The sequence below is a fragment of the Periplaneta americana genome, chromosome 6, assembly GCF_040183065.1.
Source record: "Periplaneta americana isolate PAMFEO1 chromosome 6, P.americana_PAMFEO1_priV1, whole genome shotgun sequence".
In the NCBI taxonomy this organism is placed as follows: domain Eukaryota; kingdom Metazoa; phylum Arthropoda; class Insecta; order Blattodea; family Blattidae; genus Periplaneta; species Periplaneta americana.
The window spans coordinates 1496889-1517500 of record NC_091122.1 but is presented as its reverse complement, the minus strand read 5'-3'; the positions used below and the strand labels follow the sequence as shown (position 1 = coordinate 1517500).

General features: G+C 38.3%; 1 protein-coding gene across 2 annotated transcripts in view; it reads left to right on the top strand.

The window, feature by feature from the left end:
• LOC138700884 (allantoinase) overlaps window positions 1-20144 on the top strand; it is a 42545-nt gene extending 22401 nt beyond the window's left edge. For both annotated transcript variants that reach the window (XM_069827276.1, XM_069827277.1), the window contains exons 3-10: window positions 947-1213; window positions 4529-4675; window positions 4754-4799; window positions 10950-11046; window positions 11124-11310; window positions 14127-14256; window positions 15821-16026; window positions 17422-20144. In XM_069827276.1, the coding sequence (XP_069683377.1) occupies window positions 947-1213; window positions 4529-4675; window positions 4754-4799; window positions 10950-11046; window positions 11124-11310; window positions 14127-14256; window positions 15821-16026; window positions 17422-17553 (1212 nt within the window). In that variant the 3' untranslated portion in view covers window positions 17554-20144. The remainder of the gene's footprint in view (window positions 1-946; window positions 1214-4528; window positions 4676-4753; window positions 4800-10949; window positions 11047-11123; window positions 11311-14126; window positions 14257-15820; window positions 16027-17421) is intronic.
• The last annotated feature ends 468 nt before the right edge of the window (window positions 20145-20612 follow it).

Sequence of the window (20612 nt, the reverse complement as noted above, 5' to 3'; positions counted from 1 at the left end):
AACCAAATTTCTTGGTTTAAAAATCGATAATGTGTTAAATTGGAAAAATCATATTAAAGACATAAAATTTACTAGTCATACGTTAAAAGTGTTAAAATTGTTAAACAAAGGTATACACCTTCGACAGACAAATAAATATAATTCAACTGGAGTTTACAAATTAAAATGCAATAGTTGCCCACATAAGACAGACAGGAAGATCCTTTCACACAAGATAATAATGAACATATTAAAGCTATAACCAAACCCTACATCACATCAAATTATGCAGACCACATTATCAACAATAACCATGACCACAATAATATAGAAACAGATATGGAAATTTTACACATCACACCAAAAAGTTCACAGTTAAACATCCTAGAACAGTACGAAATATATAAGAATACAATAGCATACCCACAATATATACTTAACACACAACTGCAGTTCGATACGCACACATTGTTTGACGTCATAATACATCATAACATACAAACAGCCAGCCCCCACCATAGGAGGAACACACCCCCACCCCTACCATCGACAACTGCACATCGCAGAGTCAAGATCACCAGTGGTTCAAGAGACACTGAGGACGACGACACATAGAGTCGAAACGGGCCGTCTGTCGAAGGTATATACCTTTTTTTTTTTTTTAACAATTTTAACACTTTTAACGTATGACTAGTAAATTTTATGTTTTTAACAAAGTGTTAACGAGAACTTTAATCAATGCATATTAAAGAAATTACCCCCGAACTAAATTCAGCTTGTTTTGCTATTAGATCTATGCAAAAGATAGTAAATATCAATACCTTAAAAACAATATACTTTGCATACTTCCACTCGGTAATGAGTTTTGGAATAATATTCTGGGGAAATTCCACAGATAGTGAGCGTCGTTAAATAAAACATAACATTTTCCACAGATAGTAACAATATATTGCTATTCTCGCTTCAGGTGCTGGACTTGGGCAGGCTGGTGATCATGCCCGGGCTGGTGGACTCGCACGTGCACGTCAACGAGCCAGGCCGCACCGAGTGGGAAGGCTACTGGTCGGCCACACGGGCCGCCGCTGCAGGTGGCGTCACCACCATCGTCGACATGCCGCTCAACTCCATCCCTCCCACCACCACCAAGAAGAACCTGGACACCAAGATGATTTCAGCCAAGGGCAAGGCGCACGTGGACGTGGCCTTCTGGGGCGGCGTCGTGCCTGGCAACCACGTGAGCTCAATAACGATCAGTTCCTTAATGTCGATGCAGATGCTTTTACTGGCAAACCAGGAACATTTCTCTGTGCCTCATCATCATCGTCCCCTTTGCGTACGCCCCTGGTTCGTTGCTAATGCTCGGCATGTTGGAGGTCTTTCACTTGCCTTCTTGCTGCCCAGTATCGTAATGACAGATCTGTGCTGTTAAATTTTTACAGTTCTTGAGGTGTGTCATATCCATTACAGTATTATCTTCTTTACAATGTAAACAATTAGGAGTAGAAAACATATTTATTTTGTATAGTTGGCAGCTAGACAATCATGTCCCGTATATAATCAGAAAAAGTGCGACAGCTTTCATTCGTGGACATCCTGGAATTCAATTTGTACTGTTTAGTAAAATATTTCACTGCTTATTTACACTCTCATGTATTTCTTGTCGCATGATTTTCTTAACAATTATTAGTTTCGAGGACTGAAACGATAAACATGAATTTGTAACTTGTTGGATCATTAATTAATCCATTCCAACTTCACGTATCGTCTCTCAATAGTCTCAGGTCGACCGAGGATGCAGCAAGCTGTAGTACCGTGACTTGCATACAGATGACATCGATCTGAGGAAGCTGCAGAAGTCCCATGGGGGCAGACGGATTTCGTAGTGGATTCCTTCGGAACTGGGTTATGAGCAGCTGATTCGATAGATGGCGCCAAACAGTGAATCACGATACTTACAGGAATGAGCTTACGGACTTACAACAATCAACCCTATCAAAGTTTTCGGACCCTCCTAAGTAGTAAAAACAACTTCAGCCTCAGAAATGAAACTAGACTCTGCGAGATTAGCAGGATTCTAAAGAAGTACAGTTAAATGCTGCACGTCCACCGTTGTGGGGTAACGGTCTGCGTGTCTGGCCGTGAAACGAGCGGGCCTGTGTTCGAATCCTGGTTGGGATTTTTTCTGGGGGTTTCCCTTAACAAAGTGAAGCAGGATTACTGGGCAACTTTCGGCGTGGACCTTGAACTCGTTTTGCCATCATCATCATCATCATCATCACTACACCGCGATTACATTTGACTATGCAGACGAGTATTGAGTATGACGTAAGTCTCTCTCGCCTTTGGTCGTACTGTTTCGTGCATCGAATCCGAAACATTCAGTGTGTGTTTAGCTGTCATACTGAAGAATTGCGTGTGTGAAATGACGCATATTGATAGCCCAGAACCAGACTGTTCCAAGTCCATTTTACTATTTTTTTTTCAGAAGAGCTATTTTAAGCTCCTGACATTTAAAGTTTCATGAAACAATTTGGAATAGCTTCATAGCAACCTTATGGAGAGGAATATTTACAATTTTGTTCGATTCATATATGCAGACAAGAACTGGAATACAATGAAACACAGATTTCTTTCTTATAAAAAGTTGGACTTAGAACAGTCTGGTTCTCAGCCAACGATATTACAATGCCTAAAACAACTCGCTCACGAAATGCAATACTAAATAATTTGGTGGAAGAATTCGGAAGTGATAATCCTAAGGAGAAAAATGTTGTGTGTGTCGTGTATAATTTCAGATTATTACGAACTAAGAAGTACTATTTTGAAAGACACTGTAATAGTAAAGCACACAAGGAAAATGTTGAACGCAATTGAAACAAGAACCAATCGAGTTCAAATAGTCGGTCACAATTCAATATAGACTTATGTGACATGTTGGTACACACAAACATTCCATTTAGAATTTTGGACAACCCACACTTTAGATCATTTCTGAAAAAATACACAAATCAACATATTCCAGGAGAAGAACAATACGTAAAGAATATTTACCAATTTCGTACCAGAATACGATTGCCAAAATATTAAATTAATTAAGAAAGTATCGGAAACAATTTTAACAAGGTACACCAAGGACTGTATCCTGATAAGATAAATGACAAATTACGTAATGTAATAAAAAGAATAATGGCTATGCAGTGTTGAATAGTTTGGTGAAAAAACAGGACAAAAATTTAAATGACAATGTAAACCTTTTCACATACTCTCCATTAACCTCATCCGAAGAAGATTTTCGCAGTACAAACATATTCTAACATATAAACCCAGAAGTTTCTCCTTTGGCAATCTACGTATGTACATACAGTAGTTGTACATTGTAATTCCTTATTGTAAAGAAAAAGATTCCGTCGACATCGTATCAATTACATAAGTACGAAATGTATGATTATTGTATGTATGCAATTCATATACTCAAGACTGTAGTCTGAAGCACGCACAGTGAGTTGCTTACTTGAGAGTTCAGTACACTCGCCACGGAACGCTCCAGTCATACTTAACTTGACGGTAAAGGGCCCGCACTCCCGCAGTTTAATCATCATCATCCATACAATAGTCTGGGTTAAGTTCACAGTGCGGCGTGCTCTACTTGTACAAGAGCACGGCCGTTCGGTTGCCCAATCATTCACAGAATAGGAGTGGTAAGCATAATAAGGCTCAGGTTGCACTGTGTGAGAAAATGTATGTTATGTGTCTGGTATCAGTTTCCTCCATAAATCATTTACCTCTGTGTACCATTATTTTGATTTTATTGATCCAGTCTCAAGTTGTAACATTTGTTTCCTTTGAGTAGATGGACAAGGATTTATAGATCCGACTTTTGTCTTCCGAAATATTACCCGATCAGCAAAAAATAATGTACCAGTACTCAAATTATTTATCATTTTAGCTTTGAATAAAATAATCAATAATATATTTCTGAATTTATGAGAAACTATTAATTCCCTCAAGCCTTCCGGTTCCACAAGAGAAAAAAAATGCTGCAGACAACCCAATTTAACAATTATAAATGTAATATGTTCTTGTTGTTATCTAATGCCCGGCTTTGGCAACGAAGCCATTAGCGCTCTTGCTCTCCAATATTTCTCTGTGGTGGATCCATCAGGTAGAACTTCACAGGTTTGTAGATGATCTTCAGTAATTTCTTCTTCTTTGTTGCATAGAGGACAATTTGGATTTGTGTAAATTCCTATTTTATTCAAGTGTTTGGCCAAATAATCGTGTTCTGTAAGCAGTCTGAATTTTGCTACTGCAGATTTACGTGGGATTTCTGGAATAATTTCTGTTTTTTTTTTTTTATTAAAATGCTCCATTTTTTATCTTTGGCTTTGGTACATAGTGCTTGGTTTTGCTTGATTTTATATTTATTTTTAATTAGTTTTTTGATGGATGTAAAAGGTAGGCTTGTATTTGTATTCAAAACCCAACTTCATTGTGAAGTAGATCACAGAGTTAAACAAGGCAGTACAGACAGATATCGAACTGTGTGCAGGGCGAGCTGAAGGCCATGGTGCAGGCGGGCGTTGTGGGTTTCAAGTGCTTCCTGTGTCCGAGTGGAGTGGACGAGTTCCCTGAGGTGACGAAGCGCGACGTGGAGGCCGCCCTGCAGGAACTGGAGGGCACGGGCTCTGTCCTGGCGGTGAGTCTCACACACACCTGTACAACGTGTGCCGTACACACACGCATAACGTTAACTCACCCAGTCTCTCTGTTTCAGTTCCACGCAGAATGTGAGCTGGACAAGGACCTCGTCACAGAGACAGGTGCGTAGTAAGCACTATGATTCAATATTTACTGGGGTTCCAAGTACTATCACGGCCAACGCAATGGGGCGATGAGAAACACCACTGTCTCCTAACACACTAAAGCCTAATTAATGCCAGATGCGCCTGCATCATAAGCAACAATCCCTTCTTTCTTGCCGCTAGCGGCGGATTTTCAGGGGAGGCAAGGGAGGCCGTGCCTCCCCTAATATTTTACCAGAACACAATATAACAGTATTAATTCCAGCTGAATCAAGATCACACACAAGTTACGGCAAATGACGAACATTTTTCCTTTTATATTAATTTTACTCTTCAATACGACTAAGATGTAAGTTACGTCAAGTCGACCACAACCAGTTGCTGATTTCTGCTCGCTAAATTGTAGATAGAACAAATAATTCGTACAGTCGACATTTAACAGCCTGCAGTGTTTTTACGAGAGCGGGAGAAAGGAGACTGCTACATCAATCTGCTCCCAGGTAACCATGACAACAGCAGTTCAACCAATAAGATAGCTGGTTAGCGGAGTGTTTAAACTTACGCGCGAGAGGAGCCGAATTTGGAGACGTCCTACCCACTGCTGACAACTGTACTGCTGTACCGCTAAATATACCTAATTCATATCAGGAGCTCTACTTAAATGAATGGTCTATTATGTTTACAGTGTTGTAAACATAATAGACTATTAATATGTATTAATATTGGTAAATAGTTCCATAAAACATTCATTCATCACCACGTGAATCAGCAGGCTGCTTTGTATATCTATAATGTTAGGTCTATAATAACGGATATTTGAACGTAACTCTAAGAGTATTGTAATATATTAGCAATAGTCTGTGTTGTTTATTTTTATTTATTTTCCAAGTAAAATCATATAAATTCATAAACATAAGATTTAAAATCCCAAAAAAATCCTGAAATAGCCTATAGATTGGGAAACCTAATTTTAGTTTCTTAAAACCTATAAATTCTGCGCTTGGTAATAAGGTACGTCACAGGCCTTATATTTTTAATACAAGTAATGCAAACTCTCATCAGTCACGTCTTGGCCTCCTCAACTTTCAAACCCACCATCCGCCACTGCTTGCCGCACAAGTTGATCAAAACCTCTATAAAATACGCACACCCTGGCCTGAAGAGGGCAAAAAAGACCCTAAAACAAGCAGTATCCCTTGACAGGGATACTATGACAGCACAAGCAAAGGCTTTGAAGAGAATTAAATCAGCCAACATATGCATCTACTTGTTCCTGAATTGCGTACAATGAGTGAAATAGGCTGGAGCGCTTCAAGAAGAAGTCTCCACTAGAGAAGTGCAGGGGCGGCCTGTGGACTGCCTTTGAAGCAGCAAGTCCACGAAGCCTGCCTTCAGTCTCAACGATATTTTTACTCATAGTTCAAACTCGAGGCAATGAACTCTGAGCCCATCCCGAAAAATGGCATAGCCCTCTTTCATCAATAACTCTAGTATGTCAAAAGATTCATTAACCTTTCTTTCTCCAAATAATGAATGACGGCACAATAAATTCCTTTGCTTTATGTATAATGTTGTTGTTTAGTCAACTGTACAGAAACACTTTCGAACCTCGTAAGTGACACCGATAACTCATTACTTATGAGATACTGGTAACTAAGCCAGGAGATAATGAAATAGGGTGGCCAGTTCTTTTCCCCCTCCATTGCATACATCGCCGACTAGCTACATATTACACTAGTCAGACTTCAGATGTATACTAACAATTGTTCTTCCTCTGACACATATCATCAAGTGAGATGTACTGCCTGATAATAGATGTACATATCAGTCATTACCTCAGCCAGATGTAATGTATAATATAACTTAATAAATTCTTTAAATAATCTTATCCAAATAGTTAATCACAATACATACAGGAACGCAGTCTTCAGGTGAATATAGGATGCAGCAGGACGTAGCACCTGACTTACATACAGATAGCATTGAAAATAATAGTATTATCACATTACACGTGTTCACATTCAAATATGAATAGTAAAATATAGAAAGAAAAAAAAAAATTGTAAAACACATTATATTAATTCCTGAATACAAAGTTAACGAATAAACAAAATGGCAATTTCCTTGCACTATTAACATTCATATGATGGAATGTCTAAATCGCATTATGAATTGGATAACAGCAGTTTATTAAATAAGGCGTTACACGTGGTAGTGAATATTCCTCTAGTCATCTTTAATCCTCCACAGCTTTCTCTTTCATCCCCATACAAACGTACAGTGGAGACACGTTTTACATGAAATATAGTAGTCTCTTGCTAATCCAGACATTACGTGCAAAGAAGGGTGCCCGATTAGCGAGAGTGCCGGATTACTGATAACGCTTAAAATTATCCCAAGAAATTACATTCAGTCTCACAGCACTCAACATCACCGAATCAGCAAATATTTTGGACAAATATGGCACTGTAGATATGCGAAAGGTACGGCAAGTATTAAGAGAAAAAGTGTTTGAGAACTGGAGCCAGAAAAAACATAAAGGCAAAGGCATGCTCTTATACCAACAATATACCCGGCCAATAAGTGGATCCGGAATCACAAGGGTCTTTCCTGTAGTGAGTGGAGGGAAGCAATCAAGATGAATGCGAACGTGTCAGCTGTGCGTAGTGTACCTGGCAGGTCTTCGGGCAGTAACCTCTGTCGACGTTGCGACAGAGAGGTTGAAACCCTTGCCCATGTCCTGGGGGCCTGTCCACACGGTGAATTTCTACGAAATACGCGGCATCATACAGTAAGATCTATAATAGCAACTGCCTTAAGGAACAAAGGTTATTCAGTATATGAAGAAGTACACGGCATATCCAGTGAGGGCAGTAATCGAAGAATCGACATAATTGCATTTAAACCTCCCTCTCTTGAAGGTTACATCATAGGCCCTACTGTGAGATTCGAATCGCATGAACATCAGCCAGAAGTAGACGAGGAAAAAAGGAATATATGAACCCTCCACCAGTTTTTATAAGGGCAAATACCATCTGGAATCCATCGTCATTACGGGACTAATGATAGGAGCCCGTGGGACCTTTCCATGGTTTCAAGTCAACTTCTGTAAATCTTTTGGCCTGCATAAAGATATTTTAAGAGATCTAACAATTGCAACACTCAAAGGATCAATATCTATTTTCAGGCATCATACATATGGACCATGACTAATTCGCATCTCCTTGACGTTACTTCGTTTAACATCATGTGTTTCAATATAATTCAAATTGTTATTTTTCACTCTAACAACAATGTGTCACTAAGCCTCAAGGCTTACTCTATTTATTATATCATGGTACTCTTTGTCAATGGCAACCTGTAGTGGTTACAGGAAGAAATAAATAAATTTAATGTTATAAGCTGCAACATCCACTCCCGTTGTATTTGTAAATCGAAACTAGAAAGCTTCACACGAGGGCGGTGCATGTTTACGTAAAGTATATACATAAGTAATACAGTATCACAACATGGGTTCTGAATAAAAATACATGCAAACAACTAGCAGTATTTGAGAGGAAAATCTTAAGAAGGATATTCGGAGCAATTGAAACAGTGGATGGATGGAGAGCCAGATATAATAATGAGATATACGAACTGTACAAGGAATCGGATTTGGAGGCGCACATAAGATGTCAAAGACTGAGATGGTTGGGACACGTCACAAGGTTGGAAACAACAAGGAAAGTGAAGATTGTCTTCAATAACAGCCCAGATGGAACCAGATTAAGAGGAAGACCGAGAACAAGATGGTGGAACTGTGTACGAGTGGATGTGAATAGATTAGGAATAAGGAATTGGAGGGAGTTGGCGATGGATAGAGAAGGATGGAAGAGAGCCATAGAGGAGGTTAAGGCCCACCTGGGCTGTAATACCAAATAAGAAGAAGAAGAAGAATACAGTATCACACGTGGAGCCTGTGCAGATTTCCCACAAATCTATTACAGTAAAAGTGATGGGAAGTATAAAGGAAGAAGGCCGGATAATTGAGAGGTCGAATTAACGAGAGTCTAGTGTAATAATGTTGCTTTTAACTTCCAGCTGCATATTTTACAGCTTGAAAAGAAAATACAGAACATTCATAAGTAAGACAACTTAGAATTGAATTTTTATATCAGATACTCTTTCTTATATTTATCAATGCAGCATTTAGTTTTGATAATAATAATAATAATAATAATAATAATAATAATAATAATAATAATAATAATAATAATAATAATAAACGTATTTAATATTTTAATGTTACTTTTCGTTCACTCAAGTTACTCTGAGGGAAACGCATACTGTTTACACGTTACTGTCCACACTATTGAGCTGACAACAGAAACTACAGCTCTGCAGCAGTATACAGTGAGCTTCTTCGAGCCACAAAGCAACAACCATGATGTGATGGCACAACTATCCTACCCACGTGAAGCAAGAACCCTGCTCCTCTTTAGCCTTAGTGTACAGTCTTAGAAAAAAGTTTTGTTGCACAGATACTGTACTTTGTAAGTCCTAGAAAGGAGGCAGTGCGCATGATCAGAAGACGAGCGACCTGGTTCACAAGATAAGGACTAGGTGAGGTAATAAAATTAGTTTTGTTTCGTTGTATGTCTGATCATGCGCACTGCCTCCTTTCTAGGACTCATAAAGTACAGTATCTGTGCGACAAAACTGTTTTCTAAGACTGTACGTCAATATGTTGATATTTTAAAGTTAATACATCTAAAAGTTCGGTCCAGTACTGGGTGCCATCCCAGAACATCGATGGACATATTTTCTGTAATTTCTAAACCACAACATATTGCAAGGTGATCGACAGACGAAAGACCACCGTATCCTTCAGTTGGAGCAGGTGACGTCATATAGTGATACGAGGGCGGGGGAAATTTTATGCACGAATTGGCGGGTCGCGTGACAGCCAAGGCTGTGTAACTCGAGAATACTAAGTGATAGAACGTTCGCAATGGTGTCAAACAATTCGTAACGAACCAGGCTACAAACTCAATTGAGCAACAATCTGCAGTCGAGAACTTAAATTTGAAAAATTTGCGAGTGAAGTTGAGTGAAGAGAGAAAATTCATAATGTCGAGGCATATGCATCGCAACTTGGAGCGGGTGTATAAGCAAACGACAGTTGTTATAGCAACCGAATGTTTACTGTTAATCCATACAATGCGAGTCATTTCTTCTTTTTTATTGTATTGTGTTGTATTTATTTACATTCCATGGTATTCGTACAGCGGTTCACAGCTAGAATATGGAACATTTGAGCAAAAATCTTAATAGTACTACAAAGTCTTTGTTATAGTCACAGTTTAGTTGAAATATATACAGAAGAGTTTTATAATATACAAGGGGTTAGTATCGATACTTAATACAACACACAAATATTCATGAAGTGTTGTTGAATGTCATAAATTCACCTACAGAATAGAAGGCGTGAGAAATTTGGTACTTCTTTAATTTCGCCCTAAATAATCTTATGTTTTGAATTTGATTTTTTATATCCATACGGAAACTATTAAAAATGTTTACTGCTATATAACGCACTCCTTTTGATAGCACGATAGACTTGCCGATGGAGTATGAAAGTAAGTTTTTGACGAGTATTAATGCTATGAATTGTTGAATTAGTTACAAAGTTTTCACGATTACATACGAGGAAGATTATTAATGAAAAAATATACCGACAGGCCATGGGTATTATTTGTAGTTTTTTAAAAATGGTCCTTCATGATTCCCTAGATTTTGCACCTACTATTATTCTAATTACTCTTTTTTGTAGTAGGAATATACTGTTACTATCTGTGGAATTTCCCCAGAATATTATTCCAAAACTCATTACCAAGTGGAAGTATGCAAAGTGTATTGTTTTTAAGGTATTGATATTTACTATCTCTTGCATAGATCTAATAGCAAAACATGCTGAATTTAGTTGGAGGGTAATTTCTTTAATATGATTTTTCTAATTTAACATATTATCGATTTTTAAGCCAAGAAATCTGGTTATGTCTTACATTGAACATCCCACCCAGAGAGACATCCGTGCCTCCCATTCACTGTCATTCCAGTTCTACAAGTTCCAACGACTTCGTGGAGCCCGAGCTGTTCACTTGTAACTAACGATCAGTTGTGTTGCAGACAATCCTAACGAGTACCAGACCTTCCTGCGATCCCGGCCCCCCGACATGGAGGTCGCTGCCATCCAGTTCATCACGCAGACGTGCTCCAAGTACAGGCAAGTCCTTGTCTGACCCTGAGTGGGGCGAACCATTCACTGACTGGGCGACACTCATTGGTCCTCGTGTGTTGCAGTGTACGTTGCCACATCGTGCACCTGTCTGCAGCAGAGACCCTGCCCCTCGTCAGAGCTGCCAAAAGCAGTGGGGCCAACCTTACTGCCGAGACGTGCTACCATTATCTCACACTCAATGCGGAGGCGATTCCAGACAGTGCGATGCAGTACAAGTGCTGCCCCCCAGTGAGAGGACTCCAAAACAGGGTGAGACTACATGCATAGAGGTGAAGGCCATGCCACGAAAATCAGCTTATCCAGTGAAAACAATAAAATAATAAATATATAGTATTTCGTATATTTCCTCTAAAAAATGCAAGATAATCAATCACTTATATAACATAATATGAATGAAAAGTAAAGCACTTATTGTCCAAACTGAGCTTGTCCTAGATTTTGGCTTCTTACAATGCCATGTGATCTGCATGAAAAATGAAGATACAGAAAATAAAATCACGCATTTAGTTGCTTAATTCTTGTCTTATAACTTCAGACGGCTGAAGTTCTTGACAATAAACTGATTATGATTATGAAATAAACAAAATGCAGAAAGAATAGTGCTGCCAGGTGTCCTGTATTGTACAGAGTGTCCACTACTTAAGGCCAGAAAAATTTGTCCCGAATGAATGCCATAGAGAACACCTAAAAATTCCGTATTTATGGACATTTTGTCATAGATGGCGAACATTTAATATTATTTTTTTTCTTTTATTCTTTTTCTGTACTGTTTCCACGGATATTTCTGTTCTAGAATTATGATAAACAGTTACTTTTTTTTTTATCAATATTACTGTCTTTGGAAACGTGACAACAAAGGAAATCAACTTAAAATTTTAACTGCTTCTGTTTCAGTTAAAAGTAATTACAGCCTCAAGCAAAAGCTGTGCACGTTTATCGGTACAATATTTGTAGTTGGATTGTATGTGAAGACGCGAAAAGTGTTCTGAACCAAAATGAGTGATTCTCTTCCACATTAAACAAAGAGGGCGTGTTGCATTTAGAAAAAGAGAACATCATTTATCACACTAATTTTTATAATTGCAACTACTCCTTCCGACTCTGTATCATTACAAAGTTTTAATGCAAATAAACCAATGGTTAGTAAAATAACAGCTTCAATGGTGTAAGACTAAACAATCTTTCCCCTTATACTGTGCTTTAATATGCAAGTATGCTCTGAGATGGCGCTCACAGATTTCTGTCTCTCTCTCTTATTCTCGAGTTAAATGTTGCAACTGTCCCTTATTTACAACCCTAAGAAAGGAGATAGGAAACGAAATGACATCAGAACTCAAAGAGCAATATTGACAGATAAGAGAGCTCCATTTTGAATCTTGCGTACACCACTTTTAACACTTGAATATAATTAATTGATGGACTAGTGGACTTACTCGTGTTAAATATGTAATATTTGTCTGGCTTACAGCTGTTTCAGTGCTTCACGCACCATCATCAGAGCCTACTAGATCGCGGCGTCATTTCGAACTTCTCTGCCTGTTAGGAGGGTGTGTTTTATTGTTGGAAGGTGTTGAAGTGTGGAGTCGAATAGTGTGTGTGTACTGAAATTGATCTGTATGTTGAGGATTTGATCGGGGTGTGTTTTAGTGTGTTTGTATATTTCATATTGTTCTAGTGTGTTGAGTTTTTGGTTCTTGGGTTTTGTGTGTGTAGGATTTCCATGTCCGTATTTATGTTATTGTATGTATGGTTGGCATTGGTTATGTGATCGGCGTATGTAGATGTATTGTGTCCTCTGGTTATTGCTTTAATGTGTTCTTTGTAGCGTGTTTGGAATGATCTGCCTGTCTGTCCTATGTAGAACTTGTCGCAACTATTACATTTGAGTTTGTATACACCTGTGTGGTTGTATTTATTTGTTTGTGTTTTTTGTGTGTTGAGATGTCTTTGTAGTGTGTTTTCTGTTCTGTATGTTATGTTGTATTTCTGTTTTCTGAATGAAGATGCGATCTTATCGACAACAAACACACCTTCAATATATACAGAAAACCAACCACCACCACCACACACATACACAACACATCTAACCACCCCACACAACACAAACATGCTGCATTCAGGACAATGGTACACAGATTACTGAACATACCCATGAGCCAACAACACTACAATGAAGAAGTGAACACAATCAAATACATAGCACAAGAAAACGGCTACAACCCAAACATAATAGACAACATCATAAGGAAGACAAAACAAAAACTTAACAAACACAAAAATACACAAAACACAACACAAACACAAGAACACAAGAAATACATCACACTAACATATGAAAACAAAAGCACACATAAGATCGCATCTTCATTCAGAAAACAGAAATACAACATAACATACAGAACAGAAAAAACACTACAAAGACATCTCAACACACAAAAAACACAAACAAATAAATACGACCACACAGGTGCATACAAACTCAAATGTAATAGTTGCGACAAGTTCTACATAGGACAGACAGGCAGATCATTCCAAACACGCTACAAAGAACACATTAAAGCTATAACCAGAGGACACAATACATCTACATACGCTGATCACATAACCAATACTAACCATACATACAATAACATAAACACGGACATGGAAATCCTACACACACAACCCAAGAACCAAAAACTCAACACACTACGACAATATGAAATATACAAACACACCCTGATCAAATCCTCAACACACAGATCAATTTCAGTACACACACACTATTCGACTCCACACTTCAACACCTTCCAACAATAAAACACACCCTCCTAACAGGCAGAGAAGTTCGAGATGACGCCACGGTCTAATAGGCTCTGATGATGGTGCGTGAAGCACTGAAACAGCTGTAAGCCGGACAAATAATACATATTTAACACGAGTAAGTCCACTAGTTCATCAATTAATAATAAGAGAACTGCTGCCAACATATTCACAGTATGATCAAAGAACAGCAAATCTAGCTTGCGACAAATCAGAAGATAGAAGGGACGTAAGATCAAATGGAGATGTGACGTGTGTTGCAGGACCGGCTGTGGGCCGCACTAGCATCAGGGGAGCTGGACATGGTGGTGTCGGACCATTCACCCTGCACACCAGACCTCAAGCGAGGACACTTCCTGTCTGCATGGGGAGGCATCTCATCACTTCAGTTCGGTACGCAAGCAAAACAAATCTATTTGAACGGGAAAGACGAAAATTTTATCAGCTACTATTAACAGGGAGATGGGACGAGCTATTTAAATTGTTAGAAAATGAAGCATTTCACATGAAACTGAAAGAAATTTCAGTGAAACTTCGATTTCCTCCCACACCATACAGGGAGAAAAAACGTGCTGAAATAATTGAAAATAACCTAAAAATTGTAACACATTACTCTAGAGACACGATGTGGTGACTGAGAATGCTGTTAGCCCCCCCCCCCCACAATACCTTCCTCTCTTACATAGGCCTACCTGACCGATGATTTTCTCCAACATTTGCACATACAATAACGAAATAATCCAGTGGTGCCATCATGATATTGCATTACGCTTACGAAAGCACTCCTTTCTTTGCTATGGTCCAGAGTAAATGTTCCTCTCTTCGCTGTAGTCAACAGTAATCTATCAATGTACCGGAGAATGTGTACTGTATGCAAGGCATGTTAAAAGCCTGAACAAACCAAACCTAACCTAACATATCACTGATCTTCGAACTTAAGAAAACTCGCCATCCATTCATCCACCGATCAATCCACCTACCTACCAAAAAGCGTATACTTACGCAAGGCATACCAAAAACCTGAACAAACCAAACCTAATCTGTCACTGATCCTCTACCTTATGAAAACTTGCTATCTGTAAAAAAAAAAAAGTACATATGCAAGGTATATCAAAAGTCTGAACAAACCAAATCTGACACATCACTGATCTTCATTCTATATTGGCAGCAGCAATACACTTTCCAACAGTCCTCTGCCAGATATAGTGAGAACTGTTAAGGTAACGGTATTCTAAGTAACAGACATATTTCCTGAGTGGAATTATACAGGCCTATAAAATACAGTTCCGATTATCAGGGCTTGGATTATCTGGCCTTCTGTGTTATCCAAATAGTTTTTTTTAATGCAGTAGTGTACGTATACAGGACTGAACAATAACATAGTTTTTCAAAGTCAATTACATTCTGTACTTATCATGAATAGAAACGTATTTACTATGTACATGTGAAGACATCACTGGGTCCGACCTTCATCCCTTTAAGATTATACGATCAAAAACCACCTCCATATTATCCGGATTTTTTTGTTTATCCAGATTGCCCTGCCCTCTGTGCACCATATATAATACCTAATATGTATTTGTAAAGTTAATCCATGTCTAGGCTATAACTTTCATTCGTCACAAAATAATACAATGCAATGTGTGGTGTGGGAGGACATCGAAGTTTTAATTAAATTTGAAATACTTCAGAAACTTCAAGTGCTTACTTGTAATGGATTGTATCTCCAAATCACACACGGGCATCCTGTAATTTTCGAATTAATGTACTGTTAAACAAATAATACATTTCATGTTAAATCTGAAATGATCTTCCTATTTGTAGCCACAGCATGATGATGAGCCCAGTCTGTACAACTCTGCCCTGATCTTTCTGCTCGCATTAGTATAACTCTTAACATTATCTAGCACCTTCTGATGTGTAATTGGAGTTCCCTACAGTACAGGTTTGTTCGCAGGGCTCGCCCTCTTCTGGACGGAGGCCCGCAAGCGAGGCTTCTCCATCGCCGATGTGTCCCGCTTCCTCAGCCACAACCCCGCTCGTCTGTGCGGCCTGAAGGGCGTGAAGGGGCAGCTCAAGGAGGGCCTGGACGCGGACCTAGTGGTGTGGGACCCAGACTCCACGTTCCGGGTGGAGGCAGACAACATCCAGCACAAGCACAAGGTACACAATGCGACAGCATGTGTCATCTCCCACATCACTTAGCACAGGGAGCGTCAAGTGACTACACTCTGGTGCGTACGTACAAACCCTCAAGCCCTGACGTACGGCTGCGGGCAAGGGTAGCTGCTTCTACAGTGGCGGAGCTAAGAACTTGTGTGTGAACCAAATTTTCGATAAGAATATAAATTAATTTCAGCTTTTAATTGAAGCACGCTTTCACTGTTAATTGCACTATACTGAAAAACAGTACTCTATACAATTTGGTACAGTTAACGATATACGAAACAAACTTTTGCATGTTTGCACAATTATGAACAAAACAAAATATACTTTTATACAGATTAACATATGGTACTGTTTGTCTTCTTCTCATTGCTATACAATTCAATTAACAAAATAAAACAACAGTACAAACGTTGTTATTCAAATACAATTATCTAATAATAGTACCTTTTCTTAAACATCAGAGATCCGCGGCGATTTTTGCAGTTTTCTGTTAATAAGCAGCTTTTCAATTCGCAGAGCTATCGTTTTAGTACCACCCAATCGCAAACATGCTTTCAAGTGTTCATTACTTAGTTGTTTCTGTGACGTAACTTTGTGAACTTCATTAAACAAAACAGTGTTTCGAATACGTAGGTTGTCCCGAACATTTACAATGTTCTTGCAGCAAGATTGTACTGTTTAGAAAACCTTTCTCGTGGAAAACAAGTATAGAAATGGTTAATACTTTTCCTGTTTTGATACTTATCATTTAGCTCAATATCGCTTCGTAAATCAAGTATTTCTAATTGTAGTTCAGCAGGAATATCCAGGACACTCACTGAAAAAGGTGTTGCAAATATCTTAAATTGTTGTTCAAGTTCTCTAATATCCTCAAATCTACTTTCTAAACCTTCGCACAATTGTTGCATTATTCTTATATATTCTTTCATGTCCAAGGCGTCTAACAGGTTTCCCATGTACATCCATAAATAAGGCAGTTTCATTTCTAAGTGCGAGAAAACGTTCCAGAATTTTTCCTCGACTTAACCACCTAACCTCGGTATGATAGAGTAAATCCCCATACTCACTGTTAATACCATCAAGCAGTGCCCTGAACTCCCTGTGATTGAGTCCTTTAGACATTATGAAATTAATTGTTTGCGTAACAACATCCATTACATTGCTAAGGTTCATGTTTTTAGCACATAAATATTCCTGGTGCAAAATGCAGTGCACCGGTGCCCCCAAGCGACCTCGATAGGTTCCACCACTGATAGACTGCAGTATACAACAGTACTGCCCGCAGTGGAAGCCGTAAGCAGGCCTGTACGCCCTCTCGCGATCTTGACTCGACTTGGCGGAGCCTGACTCAGCACATCTCTTAGCACTCATGCATGTACCTGCTTGCAGATAACTCCGTACCTAGGCATGCAGCTGGACGGACGCGTCGTGTACACCATCCTGCGGGGCCGCACCATCTTCCATGATGGCAAGTTCGCCCCGGCAATGGGCCAGCTGGTTCGCCCCTGCACATCAAGATGAAGTTGAAGGAGAACTACGTGGTGCTGCAAGGGGAGGATATCTTCATCAACACTACCACCATTAATAATAATAATAATAATAATAATAATAATAATAATAATAATAATAATTCCTTCTCTACTGTGGTCACAATTGTGTTCCCTAAATCTTCCAAAGCTTCACAGAGGCAAAAACTATTACAGCATTATGAACAAAGGGAAAATTATTACGGAAAAGTAGAATTATCACGTCATAATATATAATAAGGATAATTTGTATAAACAAAAGCCGCCCTAAATAAGGGTTCGATAGATCGGCCTACTAATCAATTCATGAAGAATAATAAGTAAACAAAACAATTTTGTGACACTTGGAAAGAAAAAAAAAAAACATTAAGATAAATGATAAGAAAATATAAGAAATCATTTACAATAAAAAGTTTGTTGGGTACAAATGATTACTAATTATAGCTAAGGATGATTTTAACACATGAGATCCTATGGCATCAATTGTTGCATCAGAAATTTTATATTGTTTAAGTTGATTTAAAGTTTCTCGTGGGATCGTGCCACGGGCACCGAACATGAGCCCAGAAACTGTCCAATGTGTGATGTGGTATTGTGCTCCGAGATGCTGACAACAAGGCTCATAGATGACTTGACACACCTCTTGTGGCTGTTGCTCATGCATCTCGGAACGGATTGTGGGATCAAGAATGACACCCTTAGCTTTCTAGCAATCAATTATGATGATATCAGCACGTCTAGTAGAGCCATCAGAAGAGACGCAACCATCCTCCTCATAAACCTCATAGGAAGCATTCTGACGGATTGAAGCTGCGATGAGAGAACAAACCGTATTGAGTCAAGAGTTCTACCAGGGAGAGTACGTACAGGAATTGTATTACAGTTCATCTTAATGGCTTGCGTCCACTGACTGCTCGAAAGTCCCTTACGTATTTCTTCTCAAAATAGAAAAAAAATATGTAAAAGATTTCCCAATTGTGAATGAATTTCTTAAGCATGCAGACGTTGTAGATGTTTCACATACAAAAAAAAAGTTTCATAATCATCTCTTGAATATTTTATTACAAGATTCCTAAATTTGGTTAAAATGAGCGTGAACATGGCAGACTTGAAGAAGAATTTGTAGCTTACCAATGTGATACTTTTCTTAAGTATATTATGAATGGATGTAGAATAGATATAACTTAAATAGGGCTAAAATTGTAGATTTCAGAAATGAAAGTGGAAAATCAAAATATTGAACATCAAGTATAGTTGCACTTGCAGTAGTAAGTGTGCCTTACAGCAACTCTCAAGCAGGAGTGTGAGAAAAAATCAGAATTCAGACCTACGTTATATACATCAACACTGGAATCACTTCAGATGCAGAAAATCAGAACTATGCTTCAAGAATAAATTTGCAGAGGCGTTACTCTGCTACATGCCAAACATGATACAAAGAATTTTCTTTCTGCACAAGTGACAGGTAACGTGTACAATTATATACACTTTATATCTGACTTTGAAGAATCGGGGAGGGGGGGGCAAGAGCACTGTGGGATTACTAACAACCTATTTGAAAGTTTGACATCTCTGGCTTTATCACCTCTAAGACTGAGATACAGAAATGTTACAGACTGACTGTAAAAGAATAGAGTAAGAAAAAATAAAACTTGCATACTACATTTTACTACAAAATGTCTCATAATAACGAAATTAAGGCAAGCTACTACGTGGATAAACCTAAATAAAACACCCATAATACAAGAATTATGGATGAAAGACGTAGCCTACACAATCAAGAAAAGGAGCAGTAGCCTACTGGTAGCAACATCCAGATTAGGAAGAGCATGGATGTCCTGCCAAACGTCTGTGTAAGACAGGAATTTTGTATCCTCGCATTCCATCGCCAGAAGCTTCTCACAATTGATTTCAGCTGATTCTCTGAAGGCACTTTTTTCCTTCACTAGCTTTTCTAAGACGTAGTACTGACAAACACGTAGTTTTAGTCTGCAGCCACAAATACTTTCAATATAAAAACCGTTTGATTCTTACCCAGGTTTAAGCCACAATCGCATTTTGCTACTCGACTTCTAAAAATGCAACAGACTTTGAATGTAAATATGCGACAACCATATTGGACATCAGAAACGAAGATGGTAATGGAGAAAATGAAATCAGAGATGTGTTTGAACTAATATGAATTTAAATGGAATGCTAATGGCATGGGCAGTGTTCAAAAAGGTATTGAGCAAAACATGTTCCGGAATTGATTTCAAAGAGTTTGTGCAATTCATGTAAGTTAAGTGAACAATTTCTTCAGTTAATTTATATAATTCCATCGCATACTGTAAATTGTGAGCGAGGATTTAGTTGCATGAATCTTGTAAAAACTGGAATTAGAAACCGCCTTTCAGTAAAAAGAGTTAGCACTCTGCTAAAAATAAAACTTGAAGGGCCTACTAGTAACGTAAACAATGTATTTTAATGTGATGTAAATTCAGCAGTAATTGATTCTAAACATACCCTACATCTAATATTTACTTACATAAGTATATCTAGAGTATGGTAAGATGGATTGAAAGTAATAAAACTCCAAGAAACATATTACATAACTTTTTGTTTCCGCATACTGCTACTTACAGACCTGTCACTAAATCTACATATCACTCTGTGGAAAAATTTATTAAATCTACATACTTAGACTTCAACAAACAAAATTTTATAACACAATCTCAAGGGAAAAAATGGAACTCTCTGCATCATAATCCACAGTTAAATCCCGATTTACGACGCAAATCCTCTGTAGCTGCATTTAGATTGGCAACAGGTCATGACTGTTTGGCCAAACACCTGCATAGAATTGGAATATATCAGTCCCCTAACTGCCCATTGTGCAACTCAAATCAAGAAATGGATTCGGAATGCCTCAAAATCTGTGCTTCAGTTGCTGACCATGACAATATCTTTGAAAAATATTGGAGTGCAAGAGGTCAAATGACTTTATTGTTAAATTCCTGGCATTAGAAAACAACAACAACTTTATTAATTTTATCCTTCTACACAATTATTTAT